We start from the raw sequence: 21,221 nt of genomic DNA, 5'->3' as shown, positions 1-21,221 counted from the left end.
AAATCTTTTAAAAAAATTAATGTTATTCAGAACAATTCAAGAATAATTTTACATATTTACTCCTAAAATGTAACAATTCTTTTTTTTTTTTTTTTTTTTCCCATAGCCTGTACAGTAACCCAAGCGGAATGCCTCCTTATTCTTCTCAGGGTTTTCCATTTCTTCCTTCATATCCTCCACAAGAAGCCAACAGGAATATTTCTTCTTTATCTGTTGCTGACACCGTTTCTTCTTCAACAACAAGTTATACAACAGCCAAACCTGCCGCACCTTCATTTGGCATCCTTTCAAATCTGCCATTACCTGTTCCTACAGCAGACACTTCTACACCGGTTGGTATCTTCAGTTATCTGTGTTGTATACCCTTGACACTCAATGAACAGACTTTACAAAATATCTGGGTTTTTGTTTGTTTTTAATTATATATTTATTTGGGAGAGAATTAAACAGAAAGAGAGCTTCCCTGTCTACTGGTCCACTCTGCAAATGGCCATAATGGCCAGGGGACCAAGGGAGCTGAGAATTCAGTCTAGATCTCCCACATGGGTGGGCAGGAACCCAACTACTTGAGCCTTCACAGCTGCCTCCCAGGATCTGCACTGGCAGGAAGCTAGAATCAGTAGCCAGAATCAGGAATCCAACTCAGTCACTCTAATGGGACTGAGGTGTCTTAACCAATATTTGCATTGCTAAGCCAAACAGCATGCCCAATCCTGTGTTTGTTTTTTAAACTTTCTGTTTATTTATTTAGAAGATTTATTTATTTGAAAGGCAGAATTACAGAGACAGGGAAAAACAGGGATCTTACATCTGCTGGTTCACTCCCCAAGTGGCTACAATAGCCCGAGGCTGGGCCAGGCCAAAGCAAGGAGCTTAAAACTCCATCCAGGTCTCTCATGTGTGTGCAGGAATCAAGGAGTGGGGCAATCCTCCACTGCTTTCCCAGGCACCTCAGCAGGGAGCTGGATCAGAAGGAGAACAGCCAGGACTCAACATGCCAACCAAATGGGATGCAGGACTGCGGCTTAACCCACTGCACTGCACCTGAACACTGGCCCATGTTTGTTTTTATTTATTTGACAGAGAGCTCTCCCATCCACTGGTTTACTCTCAGTGCTTGCAACATGCAGGAATGGGCTAGGCTGAAGCCAGAGCTGAGAATTCAGTCTGGGTCTCTTTTGTGGGTGGCAGGAACACAAATACTAGTGCCATCACCTCTTGCCTCTCATGGCATTTCTGGGAAGCTGGACCGATTCTATATTTTTAACCTCTAATGACAGTTTTGTGAAGCTACCTATAATAGAGTATAAGTGAGGGGGGCTTGCGCTGTGGCGCAGTAGGTTAATCCTCCACCTGCGGCACCAGCATCCCATATGGGTGCCGGTTCTAGTCCTGGCTGCCCCTCTTCCAATCCAGCTCTCTGCTATGGCCTGGGAAAGCAGTAGAAGATGGCCCAAGTCTTTGGGCCCCTGCACCAGCATGGGAGACCAGGAGGAAGCACCTGGCTCCTGGCTTCGGATCAGCGCAGCTCCAGCCATTGCGGCCATTTCGGGAGTGAACCAATGGAAGAAAGACCTTTCTTTTTGTATCTCCCTCTCACTATCTGTAACTCTACCTCTCAAATAATAAATAAAAAAATCTTAAAAAAATATAAGTGAAAACACAAGACATGGTCATATAGAAGAAGCAAGTGTCAGATTGTAGAGGTTTTACTATAGCATGCTAATGTCTTCAGTTAACCCACTGGTTCAAAAACCTTGGATCTTCTTTAGCTACTAACTGTTGCCATGTGGGATGTTACAGTAGGACAGACTAATATATGTGCACATAATATTTGAAGGGATTTTGAAATCTTTAATTTTAACTCACTGTGATTATCATTCAGAGTAATACTCAAATAGTGTAGTTGTATTCTAAAACCTTATTTTAGCCAACATTACTAGTTTCAGAATTTGTAATCATTTAGAGTATAGTCCCAAGTGGACTTTCTTTATCCAGAACTTTTCTAATTGTGTTAATAAAGGCTTTGACAAGACACTCTGGCAAAAGATCTCTGTGAGTGAGATCCCAGCGGAAAGAACAGGTCTTCAAAGAGGGAGGTACCTTTCTCTGAAGGGAGGAGGGAACTTTCACTTTGACTATGACCTTGTCTAAACAAGATAAGAATCGGAGAACTCAGAGGGCTTCCATAGCCTTGGAAACTCATGACTGGAGCATAGGGAGATTACTGATGCCATAGACAGGAGTGTCAATTGGTAAAGTCAACAACAGGAGTCACTGTGCACTTACTCCTCATGTAGGATCTCTGTCCTTAATGTGCTGTGCATTGAGATTTAATGCTATAACGAGTACTCAAACAATATATTTCACTTTGTGTTTCTATGGGGGTGCAAACTGTTGAAATCTTTACTTAATGCATACTAAACTGATCCTCTGTAAAAAAAAAAAAAAAAAGAAATTATCAATTCCCAACTTGACTCTCACTGGGATTAAACATGACAATAGGTCTGATCTGATTTCATCATCATTTAAAAAAAATCATCTATTATTTTGGGAGCAAACTTTGAAATCCTTACTTAATGTATACTAAGCTGATCTTCTGTATATTAAGATAATCAAAAATGAATCTTAATGTGAATGGAAGGGGAGAGGGAGTGGGAAAGGGGAGGGTTGTGGGTGGAGGGACGGTATGGGAGGGAAGCCATTGTAATCCATAAATCGTACTTTGGAAATTTATATTCATTAAATAAAAGTTAAAAAAAAAAGGCTTTGAGCATGTTACAATTAGTATAAACAATTAAAAGAGAACTTTTCAAGGGTGCCTGAGTGCAAAAAGTCATATACATTCAAACAGTTGACTCTGTTTCTCATCAACTCTAAAGTCTCATTAAACTTAGATATGTAACAGTTTAGATTACTGCCAAATTATTGTTATTCTAAACAATGCTTTTCTCTTAGGAGAAATATGCTATTTGTATATATCACTGAAATCCACAGATAGTTTTCCATACCTGTCACAGATACACATAAGAGATTTATACAGTCATCTAAGAAAGAGAGCTAACATAGGTATATACGCAGCTCTCATTGCCCCCTGCCCCAAGAAAAACAGCCCTATATGTACAAAGTTGCACTGCAAAAAAATAGGTTGATAATAAAAGGAAAAAATATAGACAATGTGAAGTGTGGTAAACATGAAGATATAGCAATGAAAGCAGCATGGGATATAGTATTTTAAAAATGACTTTTAAAAGCAAACAACAGCACCAAAGAGATGGCTGAAATTTAATGCCATTTAAAACTCTTCTTCAGATAAGCCAGAATGGTTTTGGTTACAAGATGCCAGAAGTCCCTGAAGCATTTCCTGAACTCTCAGAACTAAGGTAAAAGCCTGGAGAGTAAAGTTGGTATCATTGTCTGTTTTATTTATAAGTATAAGCCAGATCATTTGATGTCTACATTAAATAAAAAGATTTTTAAAATATTCACAAATCTCATAGTGTGGTTATCATAAGTGGAAAAATTTTATAAACCAGTTTTAAGTCTTACAGGTTGTATTTATTGAGTGACTAGTATATACCCAAGGATTTTTGTAGCTTCTAGAAATGATATAATAGTTATCAAGATAATAGTGTTATTTCTCTCATATGGCTTACATTTAAAAAAATGATTTCTAAATATATTATTCTTGATCATTTCAAAATGTATCTTGGCCTATTTCAGATCTTTAGTCAATAAACTTTGTATATAGAGAAGTAGATGAAATCTATCCTAAAGTATTAGCCAGGTATTATAAAGCCAACATTTTATTTGAATTTTTGGTGGATAAATTTTTAATGTTTAAGTGCACGATAGAGTTATTCACTGAACACTGCTCCCCTAAGATGCCCCATGAAAAGGATTTTGTGGCCATTGAGTTTAGGGAAAACCTGCGTTCTTTTTATCCCCTTGGGGATTTATAGTACTAATAAGGTTACTATTATTAAGACTGTTGAATGCAAGTAAGAAATATTTTTTTGCAGTTCTTTTTATTTTTAGGTTATATCCACCAGAGATGTACAACCACATATCCATAACAGATTTTACAATTCAGATTTTTTAAATTTGACCCAATCCTTAACTGTCAGTTTTAGGAAATGCTTTTTTTTTTTTTTGCTAATAATTAAATTGTAAGAGATGTTTACAGTATGCCACATGCATGTTTAGGGTTAATGTTCATAACAACTCCATAGTGTTGTATTTCCCTCCCTCCCTTCCTTTCTTCCTTTCATTCTTCCTCTTTCCTGGTTTTTCTCATTTTTTTCTTATTATAGCCCTAATCAACATCCTCATCATACATAAACATTAAATTATGAATTATTTAATATATCTCTAGTGTCAAATCTTTTTCTTGGTGGTTGGGATCAAGATTCAAAACAAGGCACATCTATTGGATTTGGATACTTGCTATCTTAAATTTTTTTTGGTCATGAAATATTTTCCCCATTGTTACATGTGCACATACATAAAAACACTCATATTTCAAGCGTTATATTTAATATATATTATGCATTTATTGAAGAAATTGGTTATTTGTTCTCTAGAATTTCCCACATTGACTTGAATGTATCTGTTTTTTTTTTTTTTAATTTGAGAAATACAAATTTCATAAGTACAATTTTAGGAATATAGTTAGTCTTCCTATAGTACCCTCCATCCCACCCCTCCTCTTACCCCTCTTTTTCCTCCCTCTCCCCTTCCCAGTCCCATTCTCCATTCATTTTCAATTAACTGTACACAGAAGATCAACTCTACTAAGTAAAGGTTTCAAAGCGCACGCACACACACACACAAATGCTTCCAGGTTTGTTTTTGTTGTATGAGATTGCTTTAGCTAATCGGGGTCTCCTGTGCCTTCATATGAATTCCAGCATCATTTTTTCTGGATCTGAGTAGAATTTCTTTGGTATTTTAATTGGTTTCACATTGAATCTGTAGATTGCTTTTGGAAGAATGGACATTTTGATGATATTGATTCTTTTAGTCCATGAAAGTGGAAGATGTTTCCATTTTTTTCTGTATCTTCTTTTTCTCTCTTGAGTATTTTGTTATTCTCATTGTAGAGATCTTTGATCAACATCCTTGGTTAAATTTATTCCAAGGTTTTGGGCTTTTTCTTTTTTTTGTAGCTATTGTGAGTGGGATCGATCTTGTAAGCTGTCTCAGCATTGGCATTGTCTTTGTATACAAAGGCTGTTGAATTTTGTGTATTGACTTTATATCCTGCAACTTTACTAAACTCTTCTATGAGTTCCAATAATCTCTTATTGGAGTCTTTTGGATCCCCTACATTTAGAATTATGTTATCTGCAAATAGAGATAGTTTGACTTCCTCCCTCCCAATTTATATCCCTTTGTTTTCTTTTCCTTGCCTAATGGTTGTGGCTAAAAACCCAGGACTATATTGATAGCAATTGTGAGAGTGGACATCCTTGTCTGGTACCGGATCTCAGTGGGAATGCTTCCATCTTTTCCCCATTCAGTAGAACACTGGCCATGGGTTTGTCATAGATTGCCTTGATTGTGTTGAGGAATGTTCCTTCTATATCCAATTTGCTTGGCATTTTCATCATGAAAGGGTTCTGGATTTTATCAAATGCTTTCTCTGCATAATCATATGTTTTTTGTTCTGTAGTCTGTTAATGTGATATATCACATTGATTTTGTGAATGTTGAACCATACCTGCAAACCAGGGATAAATCCCTTGATCTGGATGAATGATCTTTCTGATGTGTGTTGGATTCAATTGGCTAGTATTTTGTTCAGAATTATTGCGTATATGTTCATCAGGGAAATTGGGCTGTAGTTCTTTTTCTCTGTTGCTTCTTTTTTAGGTTTAGGAATTAAGGTGATGCTAGCTTCATAGAATTTGGGAGGATTCCCTCTTTTTCAATTGTTCTGAATAGTTTGAGAAGAATTGGAGTTCTCCTTTAAATGTCTGGTAATATTCAGCAGTGAAGCCATTTGGTCTTGGGCTTTTCTTTGTTGGGAGGGTCTTCATTACTGATTAAATTTGCATCTTGGTTATGGATCTCTATACATTCTAGGTTTCCTGGTTTGTTGTCATACAGCTCTTTGTAGTAATTTCTGATGATTCTTTTTATTTCTATGGAATCTATTGTTATATTTCCTTTTTTTCTCTAATTTTATTGATTTGGGTCTTCTCCTTTTTAAATTTTTATTTTTTCAACATTTTTTGAAATATATATGTCAGGAAATGCACTTAGGTATACAGATCAATGAGGGTTTTTTTTTTTTTTTTCATCAAATTACTCTAGTAGTTAACACCTAAATTAGAAACAAAGCACTATTAGTACTCCAAGAGTCTTCACTATTCCCCTCTTCTCCATTTCTTTTAACATGTGAAATGAGTACTTTGTCTTTTACATGGTAAGATTTAGTGAAGAAATATTTATATACAAAATGATCTGACTTCAACACAATTTTTATCCTTCTTTATATATTAACTCCCATAAATAAAATACGATACTTTTCTTTTTCATTTTGGCTCACTTCAGTCAGTATAATGGTCTCCAGTTGCATATGTTTTGTTGCAAATGTCAGGATTTTATTATTTTTTATGGCTAAGTATTCTGTTTTGTCTGTATACCAGTTTCTTTATCCATTCATCAGTTGATAGACATCTAGGTTGATTTCAGATCTTAGCTTTTTTGAATTGATCTGCTATAAACATGAGATGCATTTAACTTTTTTGTACACTGATTTCATTTCCTTTGGGAATATTCCCAGGAGTGGAATGACTATGGTCTATTTTCAGATTCCCAGGGAATCCCCATAGTGTCTTCCATATGGGTGTACCAATTTACATTCCCACCAACGGTGTATTAGGGCACCCTTTTCCCCACTTCCTCACTAGCCTTTGTAATTCTTTGATTTTTGGATGATAGCCATTCAGAAATCTACCCATTTCTTCTAGATTTTCCGATTTGTTGGTAAATAGCTGTTTGTAATAATTCCTAATTATTATTTCTGCTTCTGTGGTGTCAGAACATTTCATTTTGCATCTCTGATTTTGTTTATTCCACTCCCTCCTCCAACCCCTTTTTGTTAGGCCAATAGTTGATCAATTTTGTTTTTTTTTTTTTTTTTTTTTTCAAAAACAGCTCTTCATTCACTGATCTTTAGTATAGTTTTTGATTTGAATTTGTTTACTTCTAAATTTTTATTATTTCCTTAATCTTAATTGGAGGTTTGGTTCCTTTTTTCCCCTATATCCTAGAGCTGCATTGTTAGATCATTAATTTGGATCCTTTCCAATTTTTTAATGTAGGTAATTAATTGCTATAAAGTTTACTCTTAACACGGCTTTAGCCATATCCCATAAGTTTTGATATGTTGTGTTTACATTTTCATTCATTTCAAGGAATTTTATTTCTTCTGTGACCCACTGTTCATTCAGGCACATGTTGTTCAGTCTCCATGTGTTTGTTTCCTCTTTTTTTTTTTTTTTTTTTTCAGCTTCATCCATTGTGATCAGAAAAGATAAATATTTATCCTTCTTATGTGTTTATATAAACTTTGATATCTTTAAATATTTAGAATCCTATCAACCAAATAAAATGGAAAACTTCTTAATGTTTACCATCATGGAGGAAAACTGAGATGGCTGATATTCACTAACATTTTTAAAATTTTGTCTTTCTAGTGTGTCTCAACTAACAGATATGAATGAACAAGAGGAGATCTTACTAGAACAGTTTCTGACTTTGCCTCAACTAAAACAAATTATTAACGACAAGGATGACTTAGTAAAAAGTATTGAGGAACTAGCAAGTATGTCTTCCCTTATTTCTCCCCAGATTTCCTGAGAAAAATGAGATCTTTGCCTAGAAATAAACCAGAGACTTATCTTGCAGGAAAAAATCTCCTTTTGGAGCCCAGCTTGGAAGCCAAAAGGCAAACTGTTTTAGAGAAGGTGAGTTAGTTATCATCTTGAAGAAATTTATGTAATTAATTGTAGAACAAACAGCATGTGATTTTCTCTTTTAGTATGAATTGCTTACACAAATGAAATCTACTTTTGAAAAGAAGATGCAAAGACAGCATGAACTTAGTGAGGTAAGATCATTGGGTGCTTTTCCTTTCCCATAACAATGTTTTATTTTAATGTGTATGAGCCACATTCTTTCATTGCTAACTAAAACTATTAGGTATCTGACTGTATAAGGCATAACTGTAAATGGAGATGAATGGCTCTTTTATTTTTGTTTTTAAAGATTTATTTATTTGAAAGGCAGAGGGGAAGAGAGAAAGAAAGAGGTCTTTCATCCTTTGGTTCACTCCCCAAATGCTCACAACAGCTGGAGCTGGAGCTGGACCAGGCTGAGGGCAGGAACAAAGAACTCCATCTGGGTTTCTCATGTGGTGCAGGGGCACAAACACTTGGGCCATCTTTTGCTGCCTTCTCAGGCAGGGAGCTAGAGCTAGATTGGAAGCAAAACATCTGGAACTTGAACTGGTGCCTCTGATAAAGGATGCTGGCATCTGAGACAGCAGCTTAAACCAGTGTGCTGCAACAATTAACTTGATAAACAGCTCTTAGTCATGAGGCATTATAAATTATTTGTGCTCAGAGCATATCTGTTTCCAAAAAGTTAAAAATTGAAAATCACAAATTACTCCAAATAGGTTTTATGCTGGAAAATGAGTTATATGAAAAATCAAAGTATTTTATAAAATTCATTGCCAAAAGAACAAATCTTTAAAAGGAGAATGGAGGATGTAATATTTATATCTCATACCAATAGGCAACATTATAGTAAACAATATTCCATATCCTTTAAAATCTGGAATTTTGAAATGTAAAACCAATTTAATAGGGGCTGGTATTGTGGCAGATGGTTAAGATGCTGTTTGTGATGCCAGCATCCCATATTGGAGTGTCAATTTGAATCCTAGCTGCTTCACTTCATTCATTCTTTCATTCATTCATTTATTTTGACAGGCAGAGTTAGACAGTGAGAGCAAGAGACAGAGACAGAGAGAGAAAGGTCTTCCTTCTGTTGGTTCACCTCCACAATGGCTGCTACGGCCGGCACACTGCGCCGATCCAAAGCTAGGAGCCAGGTGCTTCCTCCTGGTCTCCTATGCGGGTGCAGGGCCAAAGCACTGGGGCCATCCTCCACTGCCTTCCCGGGCCACAGCAAAGAGCTGGACTGGAAGAGGAGCAGCCAGGCAGATCTGGGACAGAACCGGCACCCCAGCCGGGACTAGAACCCGGGGTGGCAGCGCCGCAGGTGGAGGATTAGCTGCTCCACTTCTGATCCAGCTTCCTGCTTATGTGCCTGGGAAGGCAGCAGAGAATGGCCCAAGTAATTGAGTCACCACCAACCATTTTGGGGACCTGCATGGAGTTTCTGGTTTGAGTTCAGCCTCATCCAGACCTGGCTGTTGTGGCAGTTTGAGGAAAAATAGATGGTAGATCTATCTGTTTCACTGTTTCTATTGCTCTGCTTTTGAAATAAATAATAAATACTTTTTGGATGAAAAAAGTACAATATAATAAAACATAAAAGAAATAGAGTAAACATTTATAATGAAGTTCAGATAATGATTGTCCTTTAGAATAAAGGAAATAATAATAGCTAACACTGGAGAATTAATGTGTCTTGTTCTACACTCAAGCTATTTATATAAACTGGGCTGTTATTACTCCAACCCCTATGAGGTAGGTCCTGTTAACCTTTTTTCCATTTTACAGATGAGGAAAGTAAAGTACAGGGAGATTACATAACCCCTTTTAAGTCATATAAATAGAAAATACTAGGAATCAAACCTAAACAGTCCTCTCTCATGGAATCAATACTATTAAGTAGGCAACAGAGCTTAGTACAGGTTGAAGAAATTTTTGACCATAGTCAACATTCCTTATACAAACTCTTAGTAAACCAAAATTAGAAATTCTTTATTTGATAAAGAATATTAATTAGATACTGGCTGCAAATATACAGAATGACTAACCATTTCCAGGATCCCATTAATGTTGGGAATAAGAGGGCAATACACTGGTGCCAGCATTGTGTTATAGTGGGTAAAGCTGCTGTCTGTGACCCCAGCATCCCATATGGGTGCCAGCCTGAGACCAGCTGCTCCACTTCCCATCCAACACCCTACTAATGTGCCTAGAAAAGCAACCTCTGCACCGTGGGAGACCCAGAAGAAACTCCTGGCTTCAGCCTGGCCCAGCTGTTGAGGCCATGTGGAGAGTGATCCAACGGATGGAAGATTTTCTCTTCCCTCTTTCTCCCTCTAACTCTCTGACTTTCCAACAAAAAAATCTGATTGAGGTTCTGACCACAAGCAAGAAAAATAAAAACTAAAAAAAGTATTGAAGTTTGCCAAAAATAATATAATGATCCTATAGAACTGAGAAATATTTTCCTGTGTTCCAGCAATTACTACGACAAAATGAAATAGGTTAAAAAACAGTAATGAAATTGTAAAATACTTAAGACATTAACCTGATGAAGTAATTTAGGAAACTCTACTGAATGACATATAAAAAGATCCAAGTTTTCTTTTTTCTTTAAATTTATTTGAATGGCAGAGTTACAGAGAAGGGGAGGAGAGACAGATCTTCCATCTGCTGGTTCACTCTCCAAATGGCCACAGTGTTCAGAACTAGGCCTGGCAGAGTCTCCTGCATGGATACAGGATTCCAGTGCTTGAACACAGACACCTTTCTACTTATTTACATCTATAATTTCTTTCAGCAGTGTTTTGTTTTTAAGTGTACAAGTCTCTTTACCTATTTAATTCTGTCACTTTGGCCATATTTTGTGCATTAGAACTTAGTCCCTAGGTCCAGCCTACACTCAAGGGAGGGGATTCCCCAAGGATAACAGTGCCAGGTTGAGAATCTTAAAGGGCTCATCTTGGGGGTGCCTACCATAATTGCAAAATTGGGCCATCTTCTGTTGCTTTCCCAGGCACATTAGTAGGGAGCTAGATTGGAAGTGGGGCATCCCATATCAGATGCCAATGTTACATGTGGAGGCTTAACCTGCTATGCCACAATGCTAGGCCCCAAGATCTAAGTTTTCTATTTTCTAAGGCTGTTTACAGACACATAAAATATTCATGGAATGAAAGACACAGTATTATAAAGACTTCATTCTTTTTAAAGGTTTACTTATTTGGGAGGCAGAGTTTCAGAGAGAGAGAGAGGGAGAGACAGAGAGAAAGGTCTTCCATCTGCTGGTTCACTCTCCAAATAGCTGCAAAGGCCGGAGCTGGTCCAATCCGAAACCAGGAGCCAGGAGCTGCTTCCAGGTCTCCCAGGCAGGTGGAGGGACCCACCCATCTTCCACTGCTTTCCCAGGCCGTTATCAGGGAGCTGGATCAGAAGTGGAGCAGCCGGGACTGGAGCCCGTGCCCATATGGGATACTCGTGCCGCAGGCAGAGGCTTAACCTACTATGTCACAGTGCCAGCCCCTTTTTTGAAAATAATATAAATTTGATAGTTTTTATTGCAATCTCAAGAATCTTTTTTTAAAATGTTTGTTTATTTTAAACAGAGATCTTCTGTCTGCTAGTTTACTCCCCCAGATGGTCAAAACAGCCAGAGTTGGGCCAGGCTGAAGCCAGGAATTTCATCTTGGTCTCCCATGTACATGGCAGGGGCCCACACCCTTGGGCTATCTTCCACTACTTTTCCCAAGTCATAAATAGGGACTTGGATCAGAAGTGGAGCAGGCGGAAACTAGTGCCCATATGGGTTGCCAGCGTCAGACGGTGGCTTTACCTGTTGTGCCACAATACTGGCCCCAAACCTTTTTTAATCTAAAATGAAGTTTTTCTAAATTGCACCTGGAAAAACTAAGTAGAAGTGGTTAGGAAACAAAAATAAAAAATGAGGAAGACCTCCCTTTCCCAGTATCAAAATATACTATAAAACCTCATTATTTAAAATGGGATTGTAGTTTTTTCAAAAAAGAAACAGGTATGTGCAACAGACTGCTGAGTTCAAAAATAAATTTGTGTAATTGCTTTAATGTGTGCAGGAACCTGTGTTTTATTCTCCACTGTATAACCAACACTTGGTCCAGTGCTTGGCATATAGTAGGTACTCAGTTTGGCACATAGTAGGTACTCAGTTAATATTGAAGGAATAAATAGAAGCATTTGAAAATATGCTAACTTCCATAATTTTTTAAAAAGCAAGAAAAAACATTGGCATGAACCAAATTTGTAAATACAGATAACCAGTTTTGACAAGGATGGTAAGAAAATGGTGCATTTCTATATGATTATGTGTCACAGTGAGATATCACCCCATAGTAATCAAAATGAGCATTATTAAAAGTAGTTCTGACAATTAAGTTTTTTGTCTACTTTGAGTAAGTTACTGTAAATGAGGTAAGGTGAGGATCCAACTTTATTCTTTTCCATGTGGATTTCCAGTTTTTCTAGTGTCATTTGTTGAACAGACTCCTTTCCCCAGTGGATGAACTTAACACTTTGACTGAAAAATCATTTGAACATGTGTGTGTAAGGATTTATTTCTGGGCTCCTTATTCTGCTAGTCCAAATGTTCTTTGCTAGAACTACACTATTTTGATTATTGTGTCTTTATACCAAGTGTTCAAATCAGCAAATATGAATCATTTAACTTTGTCCTTTTTCAAAAATTATTCTGCCTATTCGAGGTCTCTTGAAATCCCCTTATACATTTTAGGAAGGGTTTTGCTATTTAGATTTTGAATTGCATTGAATCTGTAGATCACTTAGTATTGTTATTTTTTTTTTTAAAGATGCATCTGTTTATTTTGAAAGTCAAAGGTTATAGAGAGAGTGAGATTTTTCATCAGCCGGTTCACTCTCCACATGGCCATAATGGCCAGCACTGGGCCAGGCCAAAGCCAGGAGCTTCATCTAGATCTCCCAAGTGGATGGCAGGGGCTCCAATACTTGGATCATCCTCTGCTGCTTTTCCTAGGCCATTAGTAGGCAGTTGCAGCTGAAGTGGAGCAACTGGGACACAGACAAGTGCCCATATGGGATGCCAGTATCACAGGCAGCGGTTTTACTGACTGTGCCACAACACTGGCCCCAGTATTTATTTATTTATTTTTGACAGGCAGAGTGGACAGAGAGAGAGAGACAGAGAGACAGAGAAAGGTCTTCCTTTTGCTGTTGGTTAACCCCCCCAATGGCTGCTGCGGCCAGTGTGCTGCGGCTGGCGCACCGCGCTGATCTGAAGTTGGCCCCAGTATTTTCATCTTAATAATATTTAATCATCCAATGTGTGAACACAGATGCCTTTTTTAATTTTTTTTTTTTTTTGACAGAGTGGACAGTGAGAGAGAGACAGAGAGAAAGGTCTTCCCTTTTTGCTGTTGGTTCACCCTCCAATGGCCGCAGCGGCCGGCGCACTGTGCTGATCCAAAGGCAGGAGCCAGGTGCTTCTCCTGGTCTCCTATGGGGTGCAGGGCCCAAGCACTTGGGCCATCCTCCACTGCACTCCCGGGCCATAGCAGAGAGCTGGCCTGGAAGAGGAGCAACCGGGACAGAATCTGGCGCCCCGACGGGGACTAGAACCCGCTGTGTCGGCGCCACTAGGCGGAGGATTAGCCTATTGAGCCATGGTGCTGGCCAACACAGATGCCTTTCCACTTATTTACATCTGTAATTTCTCTCAGCAGTGTTTTGTGTTTACAAGTCTTTTTTTAAGTTTAATTCTGTCACGTTGACCATATTTTGTGCATTAGCAGTCCCTAGGTGCAGCCTACACTCAAAGGAGGGGATTCCCCAAGGACAACAGTGCCAGGTTGGGAATCTTAAGGTGGTTAACTTGAGGGTGCCTACCACAATGATCTAATTGCAAAATTCCCAGGAGAGGGCAGTCGTTTTTCTCAGGTTTTCAGCAGCCAGTGGATTGGTTTCTTTTGTGTTAGGTACCTGCTCCTACATCCAAATGTTGAGAATGTGGGTAGAAGATCTCCTCAAAAAAGAGGTTATCTCAGTCATACAGTGAATTGCTTCTTGGCTCTACCTCATTTGTTTCCCTCTAAGGAGCATCATAAACTAATGTCGTGCTTGATTTTCTTTTTTAGAGCTGTAGTGCAAGTGCCCTTCAGGCAAGATTGAAAGTAGCTGCACATGAAGCTGAAGAAGAATCTGATAATATTGCTGAAGATTTCTTGGAGGGAAAAACTGAAATAGATGATTTTCTCAGTAGCTTCATGGAAAAGAGAACAGTATGTAATACTCTTCAGTTGAGGACAAGTGACACTGTAATACCAAATTGCTTAAGCCTACTCATAAGAACTTTAGCACATTATTGAACTACAGTTTTTAGAGCTATGAGAGGAATCTGAACTGCCTCAATTGAGCTTGACAGCAATATCCTACTGTAACTTTAAATCTGCTCATTCTGATTACACAAACAGATGAATCAAATAATAGTTCTGGTTCAGATGCTATAGTTTCTGTATGATTTTTTTAAAAAGGTTTATTTATTTGAAAAGTATAGTTACAGAGAGGCAGAGAGAGAAAGAGATCTTCTATCTGTTGGTTCACTCCCCAGATGGGTTTAAGGGCCAGAGTGAGGAGCTTCTTCCAGGTCTCCTCCCTGGGTGCAGGGGCCCAAGTACTTGGGCCATCTTCTACTGCCTTTCCAGGCACATTAACAGGGAGCTGGATTGGAAGTGGAGTAGCTGAGACTCAACCCAGTGCCCATATGGGATGCTGGCATGGCAGGCACTGGCTTTACCCACTATACCAAGCGTCGGCTCCTGTATCATTCTCTAGAAAAGCTGGTAATCAGCTTAATTCTAGTATTAATAGTTGTAATATACTCCTGAGTAGCCTGTTTTACAGGTTGTTTAAAGAGATAATAATCTAGAGAGATTAAAATATTTAAAATATTAACATCTATGTACAGCTTCTGTTCTGATTTTCCCATTATATTTAAAGAAAAAAATCTGCTTAGCCATTTAATAAGGTCCCCTTAATAAATATTAAATATTTACCTAAACGCTCTGGAAGACAACATTTTAAAGGTAATCTTTTGTTAATATACCTTATGTATTATCTTGGTAAGGCAGGTGGAACAGATTTTTTTTCCCCCTCCCTCAGATTTATTTATTCAAAAGGCAGAATTACAGGGAGAGACAAAGAGAAAATGATCTTCCATCCGTTGGTTCACTCCCCAGATGGCTTCATTGGCTGGGGCTAGGCCAGGCTGACTCCATTCTAGTCTCTCATGTGGGTGACACAGTAACATGGACCCAAGAACTTGGGTCATATTCTACAGCTTTCCTGGAGCATTAGCAGGGAGCTGTATTGGATGTGGAAGAACTAGGATAAGAACCAGCACTCAAATGGGATACTGGCATGGCAGGTGGAAGCTTAACCTGCTTCGTCACAACACAAGCCCCTGTCATTTTTCATGAGAGAAAATGGAAGTTCAGAGTGCTAGTGACTTGCCTATGGTTTTAGCATTAAAGGCACTGATTTCTGACCCATTATTCTTTAATACTATATAGCTCTGCTTTGAAGTTTTTGTTAATCTTCTTGATTAACAGCAGGAATTACTTCACTATTTTAAAAATGCAAATATTTGAGGTTAGACATCAAAAATCAGAATATGTTTTATATTCTGGAAGTTTAGGCAAAAGATATCTTAAAAGATTCTTGAAATTCACTCATAATATAGGAAGTAATAGGCACATCTGGAGAAGTAACTGATATTTTAAACAATTTATTTTGTAGATTTGCCACTGTAGAAGAGCCAAAGAAGAGAAACTTCAACAGGTGATAGCAATGCACAGCCAATTTCATGCTCCTCTATAGGTAAATTGTATTTCGAGTTTGAGTCCCAAGGCTATTTAGTCATAATTATTGTTCTGTGTAACATATATAATGCTTTATATTATATATTCTACATTTAAATAACCATATAACCAGTAGCAATCTTTTGGATATTTGGATTTTGATATTGACTTAAACTAATTTTTTAAATTAGTTTATTTGACGGCAGAGTTAGACAGAAAGGGCAAGACAGAGAGCAAGATCTTCCCTCTGATGGTTCACTCCCCAAATGGCTCCATCGGTGGTCCAGGAACCAGGAGCCTATGTGGGTGGCAAAGGCCAAGTTCAAGCCATCTTCTGCTACTTTCTCAGCCTGCAGGCAACTGGATTAGGAGTGGAGTGACTGGGACTAGAACTCGGTTCTCATGTCAAATGCCAGTGTCACAGGTTGGGGATTAACCTGATGTACTACAACACCAATCCATTAAGTGTTTTTTCAACATCTGATAGATCCTTATGTAGATTTGCAAGTTCTTTCTCAGCAGGAGAATTGGCATATTTCTCAATAATCTGATTCAACATTTATTCCTGTAAAATGAATTTCAAGTCTGTGTCTTTTCCATCCCATACTAGGATTATTTCAATAACTTCCTGCCAGTACCCTGCCTTTATAAAGGGTTTCCCTTGTACAGGCATTGACAGATTGATGTTTTTAAAATACTTCCATGATAGAATTTCTGTGCTGCAGAACATATGAGTCCCTAAGCTCCCAGTAATGACAGCGTCAATTCCAAATGTCTCTCTGGTTTTTATGATTCCTGTAATCTAACATATTCCAGATCATCAAATTTAATTTTCCATCTTCCCTTATGTTGTCTTACATATTGTGTTCTTCCTTTTACCTTTATAAAATGCCTTTAAAAATTATTTTGTTTACTTGAGAGATAGAAAGCTCTTATCATTAATTTGTTCCTCCAAATGCCTGCAATAACAGAGCTAGGTTCTGCAAAAGCTGGAGTCAGATACCAGGGATCCAAATACATAAGCTATCGTCTGTTGGTCCCTGGGTGCACACCAGCAGGAAGCGAGAATTGAGAGCAGATCCAGGACTCTTAACTCAGGCCTTCCCTGGGATGCAGGCATCTTAACTTCACTGTATGGGTGAGCTTGCTATTCTTGCTCAATCAGTAAGGCCTGGAGATTGGTGTCATGTGGGCCTCTGCCCAATCAGCTGCTCAGAAGGTGACAAGCGTTCTCTCTCTAGCTCATAGTCATCTGCCCCTTGTACTTAACATTAGTGCCAGCACTGACTTGTTTTATGTCTTGTTTTCCAAATCATAAGGGGGCTGATTTTTGATAGATTTGCAATCTGTACAGCTTGAAAAAAAAGTGGACACTGAATTGCTTATTTATGTGAACATACTAGAATCCTTACCTCACCTCAAGTACCTGATGTATCTTTTTAGAGATATCTCTCAATTGGAGGAGATATACAGAGATTAAAGTTTGTCATCTAAAATTAAATCTTAGATTTTGATTCTTTTCTTTCCAGATCTTCCTGAAAACATGAACTGCCAAGACAGGAATGGGACACAAAACTAAGCACATTGTTTTATATTTTTGACTTGCAAATTGACATTTCATCAACAGTGGCTAAATCCACAGATATACCATATTGATTGTATACAGAACTGAAACTGATTTTGTACAGACTAAAATGATTGCTCTGATCTTTGACAAAATTTTCTGCACTGTTTGCACTAAAACATTTATTTATTGTACATAAGTCCTATCATATTTAAGTTCCAGTACTGTCCCTTTTATTGATTAAATGCCTATGCATATAATTCTAGGTAGTTTTCAATATTTTATAAAACTACTTAAGTTTGTAGTTTTAATTTGAAGCTGACCCATTTCTTTTTTCCTCACAACTTTTTTGAAAAACTATTTTCAACTGTGGAAAGTTCCTATTTTTCTTTTCTGGATAAAATTTTCAAAAGCAGTTTGCTTTAAATAATCATAGTGTCAGGAAACATCAAACCTGTCAGTGTACCATTTCAAGAAAGTAACTTTTAATATTTACAATAAATCAAAAAATAAACCAGCTTCTCCTATATACTTTATTTTTAAAACTAAAGTTGGATTTAAGAAGCAATACGGGTAAATTTTTTTTTACCTATGAGAAAAAAAACTGCCTTTAACCTAAACCAGTCCAACACAAACTTTTTTTAAAAATAAGCACCTACTGTTTTTGTGGTTGGATAAGGATATGCTTTAAGTTCCTAATTTAGAAAAACTTAAATCTTTATTAATAAATAACAAATATAGACACGAAGAAGTCAGTGACTTTTTTTTTTGACCCTAACTGTGAGTTAGATATTCTTTAAGAAAAAAGATACAGCAATAAGTAAAGTTACTGTTAAACTTTTAGGCAATTCTAATTTTTAATAAATTTTTCTCTTTAACTATTCTGAGTTCAGCAGCTTGCTTCCAAAATATGTTACAAAATGAACACATTTCATGGATAGCCCTAAAAACTCATAAGAAAAAATCATATGTGAGTCATGTAAGATAGTATTTAAATCACAAAAATAACCCTATGAGTATTTTTCTTTAAATTTCATTTCAGTACCAGCAAATGGTATGCATTTTATTTTCTCTGACACATTTGACAATAGTTTTATAAAAAACGAAATTAAGATCCTAGAATTAAAAAATCCTGAATACTTAATCTATATTTTTAGGAGGCAAGTATTCACATGGAATATAAATAAAATACTGGATATAGAAAACAATTTTTATTAATTGCTTTGCTTTCTTGCTCTGCATAAGGGCCTGCTGTTTAGTCTTCACAGTGACCACATGAAGAAGGTACAATTATTATTCCTGACTGATCAATAACTGAGGTAAATTTTTGGTAATCAGAAACCTTTCCTTACTGTACTGTCAGAGCTTAAAACAGTCCCAACGTTTTGTGGAGTTCGGTAACTTTCTTAGATACCATGCATATCCCATTACAAGAGACTAGCAAACCACAACCTTTCTTTATAGCATCAATTTTTTTGATCTCCTGATTTTATCAAATATCTTTTAAAGAATTAGGTGTTGTAGAAGCTACATAAAGACAACTAAAATACCATCTAGATGCTTATCCATCTTACCCTCCACTGCTACTTTTCCCTACTCCACCCAAAAATTTTCTCAGTTAATTTCTTGTCCATAATCATATAATTCATCTCAATGTTTTTTACTCTTTAAACTTAAGACTTTGCCACTTCATCTTATACCACTTAACAGCTTAGTTTTTCCTTCAAAATTAATTTATTTGATAACCTCCTTACAACCTGGTCATTAAGTAAAGAAGTTTGATAATAGACTGCATTTAATAAATAGACCATTTGGAGATAGGTTATGAAAACTGCCTGTGTGAATTTGGGTTCTGATATTGCAGTAGACAATGATTTTTGTAATTTTATGGCTGTATATTTTTTGTCATAAAAATTGGCTGTTTTGGAAAAGCAGTGCCAAAAGAAGAAAGAAATATATATCAAATTAATGTTCTAATTTTACTTTAATGTACAACAATAATGGATAGAAATCTGAATCCTAGCAGAAATCTTAGGAGTTTTAACAGATTGTGTAAGGGTGGGTTTTATCATTGGGTATAGATTAAAAACTAGTATTTCAAAATAGGAGTTTTAAAGTCAATGATATTTACTATAGATACCCATTTCAAAGTTGAATGAAATTCCTAGGAATAAATTGAGACTGGGTAATTTATATCAGAATAGAAGATGTCTGACAAGAACATTTAATCATAATTCATATGAGCTTAAATGAAAGGTGGTTCAGATTCATTTTTAGAGAATTATTTAACAAAAATTTATTTCAGGATTTCCTCTCATTCATGTATTCTATAAGGAATTCAATGATTGGTTTTCCAACTCATGATCAAAATACTTGCACATCAATAATTAATAAAATACTTGAGCTCTACATATTACTAGTTGGGAAGTAATATGGAATAAATCAATTTAAAGTTACCTGAAGGCAATAAGTTTTTGGCCACTGCCCTAACTTAAATACTTCCTTATGAATAAGTGAAAATGTAGTTTTAGAAATTTGTCTTATTGAATTGGCCATGTTCTTTCCAAGGCTCTGTGAAAGCACAATAAAATTTATAGGAATGATATACATTTATTGCTTATTAAAATGTTAGTGTTAGGCTAACTTCTAATAACTAAACTAACTTAACATGTACTTAAATTACAGTATTTTGTAAAAAAGGTTAAGGGAACTGAAAAAATTACATGGCTCTCATGTGGAAGATGGCACATTAAGAATTAAATTTTAAAGTAATATATGCTTTTCAAAATAAATGCATAGCCCTACTTGGCATAGATAGTTTGATTTTAAAAATTGTATTATATTTGTAGACATACACTACACCAAATGGGAGAAATTAAAGTTGTATCCTCAAAATTAGGCATGAGTAGAAAAATGGTGTGAACTGACTTGTGTTATAAAAGTGCTATTGCTGCTATATCTGTTTATTAATCATTAGTAAGATATTCCCTGTTACATATAATATATTGCAGAAATCAACAGTCCTCATACTTAATTTGGAAACTGCTCAGCAGAGAACACTCAAATTTTGTATTCTAAAAGAACTGCATTTATTTTTTACATTAGCAATTTTATATTACAAGTCTAATATATTGAAGTTATTCTGTTTTTAAACATGTACAATAGTTACACTATATTATTTATTTATATTGTTATATACTCCCTCCAAATTGATCATACTAGAAATTTCAGCATTGTCACTTTCTGCCATTCTCTTTACCTTGTTCTCATTTCAGCAAAAATGAATGCACTCTCCTATAAAAAATTGACATATTTAAAATATTATAAAAGGTAAGTATAAATTAACCCCTTCATATTCAAGGATGTATTAATGTTTAAAAAACATACCATGTGACTTATGTATCTTTGCCTGAGCATGGCAGTTTTCCCCCTAGTTTCTTCAGATTAAGGTCATCTAATACAGTCCCATATTTTCTCATTAGTAATGATTCCACCTCAAATGAACATTTGAACAAAAACTCTCTTCAAAATTATCTTTAAGCAGTCAGTGTTCATCAGATGTTGTTGATATTAAGTGAGCCATATTAAGCAGTTAAATAATGCCTATAATAGCAGATAGTAAAAACTCACTTCCCTCACCAATAGACATGACAACCAAATTCTCTAGTTCTCTGCTGTTTTACCCAACTAACTTCACAATGTTGTACCTTAGGGTCAGGCTGTAGTTGGCCCACACTGTCTTGATAGTTTGGCTTCTGAAACAGTAATAAAAAGTTGTTATTAAGCTAATATTTAAATTCATGTGTAGCACCCAGAGAA

At 36.5% G+C, this 21,221-nt stretch overlaps 1 protein-coding gene across 2 annotated transcripts in view; it reads left to right on the top strand.

Moving 5' to 3' along the window:
- The window catches only part of VPS37A (VPS37A subunit of ESCRT-I), a 46,552-nt gene extending 28,633 nt beyond the window's left edge, over positions 1-17,919 (top strand). Inside the window, exons 5-12 of one of the 2 annotated variants that reach the window (XM_002709510.5) lie at positions 107-332; positions 3,313-3,383; positions 7,707-7,834; positions 7,918-7,976; positions 8,051-8,119; positions 14,117-14,260; positions 15,777-15,857; positions 17,368-17,919. In XM_002709510.5, coding sequence (XP_002709556.1) covers positions 107-332; positions 3,313-3,383; positions 7,707-7,834; positions 7,918-7,976; positions 8,051-8,119; positions 14,117-14,260; positions 15,777-15,857 — 778 coding nt within the window. In that variant the 3' untranslated portion in view covers positions 17,368-17,919. The remainder of the gene's footprint in view (positions 1-106; positions 333-3,312; positions 3,384-7,706; positions 7,835-7,917; positions 7,977-8,050; positions 8,120-14,116; positions 14,261-15,776; positions 15,858-17,367) is intronic. The other variant, XM_051842600.2, reaches the window with a different exon arrangement.
- The last annotated feature ends 3,302 nt before the right edge of the window (positions 17,920-21,221 follow it).

This window comes from Oryctolagus cuniculus, chromosome 2 (genome assembly GCF_964237555.1).
Source record: "Oryctolagus cuniculus chromosome 2, mOryCun1.1, whole genome shotgun sequence".
Classification (NCBI taxonomy): Eukaryota; Metazoa; Chordata; class Mammalia; order Lagomorpha; family Leporidae; genus Oryctolagus; species Oryctolagus cuniculus.
This window is presented reverse-complemented; position numbering and strand designations above follow the sequence as displayed.